The sequence below is a fragment of the Corvus cornix genome, chromosome 8, assembly GCF_000738735.6.
Source record: "Corvus cornix cornix isolate S_Up_H32 chromosome 8, ASM73873v5, whole genome shotgun sequence".
NCBI classification, from domain to species: domain Eukaryota; kingdom Metazoa; phylum Chordata; class Aves; order Passeriformes; family Corvidae; genus Corvus; species Corvus cornix.
Genome location: NC_046338.1, coordinates 14261496 through 14271499, shown reverse-complemented (window position 1 = coordinate 14271499; position 10004 = coordinate 14261496). Strand labels below are relative to the sequence as shown.

Below are 10004 nucleotides of genomic sequence, written 5' to 3'. Positions count from 1 at the left end.
CGGTGCCCCGTCCCGGGCACACGGAGCGGCCCCGCCCGCCTCGGCCCCGGGTGCGCAGGCGCCGCGGTCCGGGAGTTGTAGCCGCGCCGGGAAGTTGTGCTGCGAGTGCCGAGCCGAGTCCGCCGCCAACCCCGCCATGTCGGGCTCCTCCAACGTGGCGGCCATGAAGAAGGTGGTGCAGCAGCTGCGCCTGGAGGCGAGTGTGACCCGCGTGAAGGTGAGCGCGGAGCCGCGACGGGACGGGACGGGGCGGACGCGCCGCCATTTCACCGCCCCGGGGCCGCGCTCGCCGCGCTGGGGCCGGGCCGGGGCCGCCGGCAGCGACCCGCCCCGCCCCGCGGACCCGGCTGGGTGGTGGCGCCCGGGCTTCTCCCGGGGCTCTGTCGGGGTTCCCCGGCCGAGGCGAGCCCGGAACAGCAGCGCCGCCGGGTCCCCTCCGCCGCCGCCACTGCCCAGGCTTGGCCGCTCGCCCCCCGCAGCCCCTCGGGCTCCGGGGTCGTTCCCCGGCCGAAGCGCTCCCCCGGGCGATGGACGCGGCCCGCGCTGCCCGTTCGGGATGAGGAGCGCCCTTCCGTCGGGCTCTGGGGAGAGGCGGCCCGAGCCGGGGCGTACAACGGGCTGGGCTGGCCCCAGCACGGCAAAATGGAGATGTCGGTGCCAGGCACACGAAGTGCATTGAACTTGTGCCGTGCCGGGCGCCACGGCAGAGAAACGCTGGGCAAACTGCAGATACGAAGTGCCAGTGGAAGATGCAACTTTTTGAAACTTTGATCGTTCTATTTTATGAGTTCAGAGTTACAGCAAAGAAAAGCAAGACAAAGAATTTTTCACTGTTCAGTTTTTAGGAAGCATGCCAAAAACCCCATATAAGGGTGCTCAGAACCCCATTATCTCATCATAAGGATGGCTTTCCAAGGGAGGATGAAATGCCAGTTCAGTCGAGTAGAACATGTTAAACCATAGACAGTATTTTTGAATTGTTTATGCTAGAACTAGGATCTTTGTATATGTAATAAAGCCATCTCCAAGATATTGCTCGTGTGTCACCCTTCATACTTAGAAGTTTAACATGGAAATTGAAACATCCAAATTAGTTTTCATTGTTACATTGTTCAACTTCTTGTCTTTAAGAAACAAAAAAACTACAATGAAACATTGTATAAAATCTGCATAAACTGTATTCCAGAATCATTCCATAGTATTTTTTCTACTTTTCAATGTTGTTACATCCTCAGTAAAGAGTGTTCAGTGAATTCTAATACCAGCTTTTATTATAACTAGGTTTCTCAAGCTGCAGCTGACTTGAAGCAATTCTGCCTGCAGAATGCGCAACATGATCCCCTACTGACGGGAGTATCATCAAGTACAAATCCATTCAGACCCCAGAAAGTTTGTTCGTTTTTGTAATTATGTGAACTACTTCAGTATCTTTCAGTGGTAAGTTCTTGAATTACAATTCATAAACTCTTTTGTCATTTAAATAAGACAGGCTGTATGAAATGCACTCAGAAACATTTGACTTGTGCACCTGGTGTTGGTCTAGATCCCCATTTTTGGTCCCTTCTCCCCTTTTCTGGTCACAGCTCTGTACTGGGCTGTCCGTAAGTATTATGAGTAGCACTTTGCTGTTGCATAGCTTCCACCTGTTTCTGTACCCGTAGCAAAGTAGTGAGCTGCTATTCGGACTAACCAAGCTGTACAGTAATTGTGCTGTATCTTCCTCTCTGTAAGGGTATTATTTCCCTTTTCTCACATAGAATTAATCACCTGACAGCATATGTGGTGAATCCTGATTGTGGCAGATAAAACAGACTTTAGAAGTTTAAGAACTAAAGAACAGTTCCAAAAACAGATTAGTGGTGGTGGTCCACAAGAAGAGCACTGACCACTGCGGAGGGGAGATGCCCTCTATGCCAAAAGAAATAAGTATATACTTTAAAAAAAGTAGTTAGTTTTAAAAGCCCATACTCCACTCAAGTAAGCTACTACAGGGGTAGCAGTTTAAATAACTAGAAACAGTGGAATACTCATTTGGATTTTCATTCCAAAACTTTCATAGGTTCATTAGCACTACTGCTATCACCAGGAAGACTGCTCACTCATCTGGCATTTTGGTGATTAGATTTTAGGCTAACCTCTTTAGAAAGGTGAATTTTAGATCCAGAATAGTTTCACCTAAACTCTGAGAGTCACAATAACTTGGTTATTTTGACCGCAGTAAACGCATGATAATTTTACCATGTTCCCTCTTCCTGTTGCTGGTTGATTTGGATCTGTTGGAGATGAGAGCACAGACGTTATTTCAAAGCACCTGATACATATTTAACAGTAGTTCACAATCCTTAGGAATCTCATAGTGAGTCTTAACCTTGAAAAATTCTGGTTGTGTAGCTGACTTATATCATCCAAAGAACTGTAATTTATACTGTGCTGTAAGGCAGCTTTATAGAAAGGTGACCACAGTCTGATTGTTAAAATTGTTCTCCCCTCAAGCAGACTGTAGAAGAGTTCCAGATGTATGTACTAGCATGAATAACCATGTTTAAAGACCAGAGTAGTAACAGTATGGAAGTAGATCCTTAACTATTTAACAAACAGAAACACTTCCCACATTGTTTTGAGCAGTGAATTACAGCAGTATAACTGAAATGTGCTTTAGAGTTCTTGTAGCTTTTAGAGGTACTTCTGTTGTGAATTTTCCCCAACTACTGTTATTTTAAAAATACTCTTGAATGCTACGCTAGTGTAGCTTCACCTATAAGCACTAATCCAAGGACGGAATTAGATAATTGTAAGCATTATAGACTGATAACTTATACAAAGCTAAATAAACTGTACTTAATCAGTGACACATAGAATTCCCCACGAAGGTTTGCCAAGGTGAAGTAATTCCCGGATTCCTTGGTGGGGATACCAGGAAACAATGTTTCCTCTGTCTCACAACACACGTGCATACACCAGGCATAAAAGGCTTTATATGTTCTTTCTCAGGTACAGCCTTTGGAATGGAACTCTTGTTTATATTTTAGTTACACTACCTATATGTGAAATTCCTTCACTTCGCAGTATCTGTTGCAGGCACTTCCTGAAAAGAGGTGGTTTCTTAGTCATAATTCCTTGTATTTTCTTGATGAGCCAATAGTGTTCATGTTTGCCCAGTCAGCACCACCTCACTGAAGAGGAAGTGTAATCTGTAAGTTACACAACAAATTCCCTGCTTTTCAAAGGCAAAATAGATACCTGGTGTTCTGGCAAGCACAAAGTGACCGGGAACAATGTTTTCTATCCTTACACTTAGCAGTTTGGTTTCCAGGAGACACTAAGCTTCAGTTCTTTTGTAAGAGCTTTGATTATCTTATTGTGTCTTTGGGGATGGCTTCATTAAAGGTTTATTTTTTAAACTAATATTTTATAAAACAGCTGTGGAAAAAGAGGATATTTTTTCGTAACTAGTTGTCCATAGAATACTCTGAACATACGTGTTCTTAGAGTTGCTTCATTTAGCAGCGATACCTTTCTAACTAGATTTTGGTTTTGTTTTTCAGATCTTTTAGCATCTTCTACCTGCTGATGTGTATATGGGCAGAGTGCCTCAAGGAGTGGCCTGGTTTGAAGTCTGTACAAAAGCTTAGCTTTAATGTGCCAAATCTAACTCTAAAAAGTGCTACTGTCATCAAACTTCTTACCATCTACCTCTCCAGATGAACTGTATGCTAGTTACATATTTCTGTTTCATAAGGGAATCAGTTTTATATGCCAAGCAAAAAATAAAAGTGTCTTGACTTAGTCTGGTCTTGAAATTACTGTAAGAATTTGATTGACTTCTGGGTATGGTGGCACCTCACAGTCAGTGCATCACTCTGTAGCAGCTGGAGAGCAGAGAAAGGAGTGTAAATATTGTGCTGCTGCAAGTCTGCCTGGGGTTAACAGTCCTACAGAACAATGAGACTCCAGCAGTACCATACTTAGAAGCATAACAGAAATAGAACAGAAAAAAATTTTGGACTGTTTATAGTTCAGCTATACAGCTGTCCCATATCATAGACATCAAATAAAGACAGAGTAAATTATTCTTTATCTTAAAAAGTAATTCTACCCTAGGAGGTAACTTACTCTATGAGCCTTCTTATTCATTAGGTAAATATGAAAAAGCACTTACAGCTGTATATGAAAAGAAAGTAACTCAAAGAAAACTTGACCTTTTAGCTGCCATTGAATGTGCCAACTTAAGGCAAAACAGTAGTTTATATGCAGATAATACCAACTCGAGTGTAGCTGTGAGGCTGAAGAAGCATTTTTAAAATTTTAACGGGGAAAGCCCTGCTCAGAGACCTCACATAGTCACTGAGCAGCATTTTTAGATGATAGCTTTATGTACTTCTTGTAAGGAAGTTTTACGAATTCTTTCCCATTTGTCTTTGTTTACTTTCAACTGCTCTGGGCACATACACCTTTTGTCAATATGGTATTTACAAAAGAGATACCTGAGTTATGCATATTGTTTTTGTAACTTGAGCAACACGCCTCTTTTATGCAAAATGCTAATGAAATAAAATATCATGGATTTCATGGATTGCATACTGCCTTCTCCATGTTCTCTGGATAGGAGAACTTTTTTGGAAAACTATGCCCATACTGTCAGGGAACAGCATACTGTAAGTTAGAAATAAGTTTTAAATATTTATCTCTTACCTGATTAACTGAACATGTCTGGGTTAATGGAAAAAAAATAAAACGAAACTGTAAAACTAGAAATACTTTATTTTGAAAACTTCTTTAACCAACATATTTACTGTCTTTGATGTTGTGAAGCATAATCTGTTTCTACAGAACAGCAGCACTTCTGGCAAATCCTTAGTGATAGCTACATGACAGGTTGTTCAAACATGGCCATAGTTTTTCCTCCTAAACTGGAAAAAGTCACTGTCCTTGTCATGTTGGCTACAAACAGGAAGAAAGGCACATCCTACTTGATCTGCTGCTGTAGAAAATTTTGATGTTTGCTGTTTGTCTTTTTGCAGACAGATACTGTTCAGCATCATTATCATTAGTTAGGAGTCCAAGATCATCCATAGTTGAAAGCAGCTGCTGTATTCCTGGTCACCCACAATTGGCAGATTTCACTTATAAGTGGAATTTTCTTCTACTTGTGTCCATTTCTCGACGCTGAAATTTAAAAGAAAAGTTGTTTACCAGGAAGTTAATGCAGGATACAAACAAGGATGACCACTCCATTTTATAGCAGGGTGGACAGTGAAATGTAGTTATGGTATAGTAGAGTTGCAAATTAAGTAGTCATGGTATATTGATATTTCATCATCCTTGCTATTTTTATTTTTGACTTGGATTACAGCAGAATGTTTCTGTTTTGCATGTTTCTCAAAATATACCTCTAAAAACTTTAGTTAGACACTTCCACACTGAGAACTGCATTTACACTGCTTTTCTAGGGTAAGATTTTTTTGTACATTTCATGTCAGGTTTAGTCTCCCCAAGCAGGACTTTCATCATTATTAAGACATACCTTATGAATCCACTCATATTCTCCAAATTTGGAATCAAAGGTTCCTTTTTGAAGTGACCTCAGCTTTAATGTAAAACGTGGCCCCAGTTCTTGAATTCCCACTTTCTTTTCACTCTTGAAGATGTATCTTGGGGAAGAAAAGAATTAAAATTAGGAATTAAGTTACAAGAGTATTCTCTCTCACTTGTAAATGAGTTTTGTGGAAAACATCACCTGTGGAATCTGAAAAAGATGTAGTCTCTCTGGTTGTGAAATGTAGCTACTTGTCTTCCAATGAACTGAGGATCGTGTGGGAAGAGAGCAGCAAACATGCGGCCAATGGAATGGCCGAGCCGCGTTGTGAAATTGTTCAGGATCACTTCAGGGACGTGTTCTGTGGGCTCCTTCCCTTTTCGCTGAAATGAAAGCAATAAGAATGCACAGAACAGAGTGAATGCAAAAGGATTTTAATGTATTATCAAAGAAGTGTTTGAAATAGGAAGACAGGGCTGATAACATGCCCTAATAATTTTTTCAAACATAACTTCATAAGTAAAGGAGCAGCTGGTAAGATAAGGATCTTTGGTTCAATAATATAAATTAAATGAAAAAGCACAAGTAATTTTACTTTTCTCTCTCCTGCACCAATTCTTACTCTTGGCAGAACCTGTTACAGCAGATAATCCACTCTACCTATCATAGGTGTATTCCCTCTGTACTCACACCAACTAAGGGTATATGGGACTGAGACTATATGGGCTTCTTTAATAAAAACTGATTAGAGAATACATACATCAAAGAAGAAAACACACTTTACTGCAAATTCCTTAGGGCTACGTAAGCAGGGCTAAGTAAGCAATACTACAGAAGAGGTAACAGGGCTGTAAGAAGAACTATGTTTTATTCAAGACTACAGCTAATGAAACCTTTTATACTGCTGATTTTATATACCCTATTGTGTGTATGCTAGACATGGGGTATTTCCTATTGATAAAGTTATCATCTGCTATTTAATGACATTTTAAAAATACTTGTCAGACTTACATTATAAAATACTTGGCAGTTAAAGAAATTCAGCAAATAAGCTTGAAAATGGAAATATGCTGCTTATGAAGTATACACTAATCCTTAGCCTCCTGTTAGCTTACCAGAAAAACACCTTTACAAGATCAGCTGAATTATATCAAAATGCAGTTTTGACAGTTGAAGTAGACTGGATGTATTTATCATTGCCCAACTGATGACCCACTTTTCAAATTTTTTTTGAGTCTCACCTTTATTTCTTTACGCAAACGCACACTACTCATTCTAAAATGAGCGGTTGGACCATCAGGCAGATGACTTAAAACAAGACCATCTGTGCACGAAGTTAAAAAAAAAGGCTGGTAACACTGAACACGTAATTTACAGAGGAACAGTCTTTGGAAAATGCGGTATTACATGAGATTTAGATCCATAATCTATGCCCAAGGTTTTGTTAAATTTTCAGACATACATTCCCAAACTAGTTAACTAGCCTTCTCAAGTATGTCCATTACATTTTGTTTCAATTGCTAACAAGAGTTATCCTCTATTGCTTTCTCCCTTACGAATTAGTAATGTTTTATCTTGTCAGAAAAATAAAATGGATCTTCCTGGTCAGAAAAATTTGTTAATTAATCAAACTGTTAAATTTACTGAAATAATAACAGTGCTTATCCATGCATTACAAAAAAAAAAAAGTCCCAACTATCTACACACTCCCAGTTCCATTAGCCATGAGACACTCAAGTTGGAACTGATTTTTAGCTCTGTAATTTGCACTGTGAAGAGAAAGAAAACAGAATAAAGTAGGTCTCTGATGCACACTACAGAATTGTTTTCTTTCCCTGATAAACACACAAAAGGATACTTGGTATTTTGCGATCTTCATTAATGACAATTAAATCCGTGAAGTCCCTCGCAATGCACTGTGGAATGATTCTTTTCAAAGCCAGTCCTCTTCGATAGTAGACGTGTGAGTTGGGTATAACAGTAGCCAGCTGCTCACAGAATCTCACTGTTCTCTGCAAAACATGGGAGTTAAATGGCAATGTGCGGAATTCAGCACTGAATTCAGTTATCAGGAGAACAGGGGGTTGGTCATTCCAATTACCCTCCCTAAGCATACATTACTTCCAGTATATCTGTAAAGATTTGAAGATATTCAATTACTTCATTCGGTTAGTGCAAAAACATTCATTGGCAGTAAAGACTGCAGCACACCAGAGATATATATTTTTAAGGACTTTTTTTCCCCCTCCCTCCATCACAGAAAAGCAGGAAAATGCAAAAAGCATAATCTCCACACTCACTATTTATTAAAGACACTGGTTTACAAAAAGTTCACGGCATCTCAAAATAAAATACAACTATTTCTTCAGGAACTCATGTCTGAGTTTTCAGTTGAACTGTTTGAGGTGTATTTTTTCTTATTTTTAAAGCAATTTCTTTTATGCCAGTAGTCTCTCCAATCAGGCAATGCTGATCATTTCAATATAAGAACACATGCACAGGGTTGGTTTTTTGTTATGGAGGAAACAAACAATGCTAGAGAAACCAACAGATTACATACACATACAAGGTTATTGTTGGGCACTAAATAAAATGACAAAAAAAATCCATGCAAATGCTATTATTTTCAGTTTTAATGTACCAATCATAGTACATTAATCAAACCCTGGTATCTAATAATCAGTTGGTTGCTCAGAACTTTCCAAATAAAACATACATACCCCACGAGGTCGGTCTGATGTTGTAATAAGAATTTTGGGAACTGTCTGTCTATTGAAGTATGGTGCAAATTCATCAGTTGCTTCATCAAAAGCAACCTGGAAGAACAGAAGCCTTGTTAAATCCACCATGTACGAAATAACTGATGAGCAATTATTCAATCTGATCTAAATTTCAATTCACAAGATCTATTCTGTAATTAATCATCCAAAGGTGTGTGGGTTTTATGTTTTTAAGAATCCAGTGTGATGAACATGGGCAGCTTTTACTACCAATATCAGTAATGCAAAAGGCAATTATTTCATATGGATAATGAAAAATGACACCACCTCTTAAACCCATCATGTGTAAAAAGTAAATCATCAACAGATTAACGGGAAAGTGGTGAATGTTCAGTTTCATCAATCAGTTTATGTCCCTTCTTAGAAAAAAAAATGGTCAACTTAATAGCACATGCAGAAATTAAAGCAGTTACCTCTTCATCATTGGGATCTACAGTGGTTTCATCATACACTCGCTGATTTTCAATAGTCTTTGGTATGGCTTTTGGAGGTGCCTAAAATACATAAAGTTTATTAACATAACACATTCATGTAATTATTAAATGCATTGCAAACACCACATTCATACTACCACAATATTGTGTATATTTCTACACAGAATTGGATGTAGTATTTCTTTGATGCCACTTTTAAAAAAGAAGTTTGATTAAAAATATGCACAGGTATTGGGACACCAGAGAGCACCAGATGGACAGAAGCACCACTAGAACAGTGTCACTTTTCAAAACAAAACAAAAATAGAGGGGAATTTTCTATCCACTTTTATTTCTTCCATGAAAGAAAAGGATTCTGCTTTCAACAGCAACACTTTTTAACCTTCATATCTACAATTTAATGACTAACAGCCTTTCATGTTTACCCTGTTAACTTACACTACTGTTGTGAGACTTGTAATACAGGAACTTGCATCTGACTATCTTCAATCAGTTCAGAAAAGAAAGCAAAACCTTTGTTCACGACTAGGCTTGGAATCCAGCAGGTAACTGGTCTGAGCACGGTTTGGTCAGATTTGATTGTTTTAATTTATACAAATTACTATTAGAGTATAATTCGTAATAATGTCAACACAAATGCCATAGCAATCACATCAGAAACAACTTTTCAAGAGTGGCCTGCTTTTATGTCATCAGTTTAAAACTCAGTCTGCCTGTTTGCAGCATCGTTTAACACAGGAACAACAATGTTTCTGAAATCAGCTGTTTGATACCTCTGCTAGACAATAGTACCTCTGAAGGCTACCACAGCCAGGGAGCACAGAGCGCATACAATCATGGAATGGTTTGGCTGGAAAGGACCTTTAAAGACCATCTAGCCCTTACTTTGTCTCCGAGGGCCTCTCGCTCCTTCCTCCGCTTCTTCTTGAGGGCCAACTTCTCCTGCGGGCAGAGGGACAGCACTCCGTTAGCCAGACACGCCAGACCCGGGCCTCCCCCGCCCCCCGGCAACAGCCCGCCCCACCTTCCTCTGCTGCTGCTTCCAGCGAAGGAACATGAAGTGCCGCCGCTGCTTGTTCTTGATCTCGGACACGCTGAAGGTGGGCGGGAAGAGCACCCGCTGCGGGGCGGACGGGTCGGTGCCATCGCCCGGCACGGGGCCGCTGCCATCGCCCGCCATGGCGCTGCTGCCGCGGGGCGGGGCCGGCCCCTCACCCTTGGCCTCTGCCCCGCCGGGCGGCGCCGCGCATGCGC

At 40.6% G+C, this 10004-nt stretch overlaps 2 protein-coding genes across 2 annotated transcripts; one reads left to right on the top strand and one right to left on the bottom strand.

Annotated features, from left to right (window-relative positions):
* The first annotated feature begins 26 nt into the window (after positions 1-26).
* Positions 27-4569, top strand: GNG5 (G protein subunit gamma 5). The gene is made up of 3 exons (XM_010409046.3): positions 27-217; positions 1282-1437; positions 3546-4569. The coding sequence occupies exons 1-2, from the start codon at positions 137-139 to the stop codon at positions 1405-1407; spliced, it is 207 nt and encodes a 68-aa protein (XP_010407348.1). The 5' UTR covers positions 27-136; the 3' UTR covers positions 1408-1437; positions 3546-4569.
* Positions 4570-4741: 172 nt separating this feature from the next.
* Positions 4742-9968, bottom strand: RPF1 (ribosome production factor 1 homolog). Its single transcript, XM_010409472.2, has 9 exons — positions 9775-9968; positions 9636-9692; positions 8730-8810; positions 8257-8352; positions 7395-7548; positions 6778-6860; positions 5738-5919; positions 5525-5651; positions 4742-5166 (listed from the first exon to the last, which is right to left on the bottom strand). Exons 1-9 carry the CDS (start codon positions 9928-9930, stop codon positions 5125-5127), a joined length of 978 nt encoding a protein of 325 aa, XP_010407774.2. The 5' UTR covers positions 9931-9968; the 3' UTR covers positions 4742-5124.
* Positions 9969-10004: the final 36 nt, after the last annotated feature.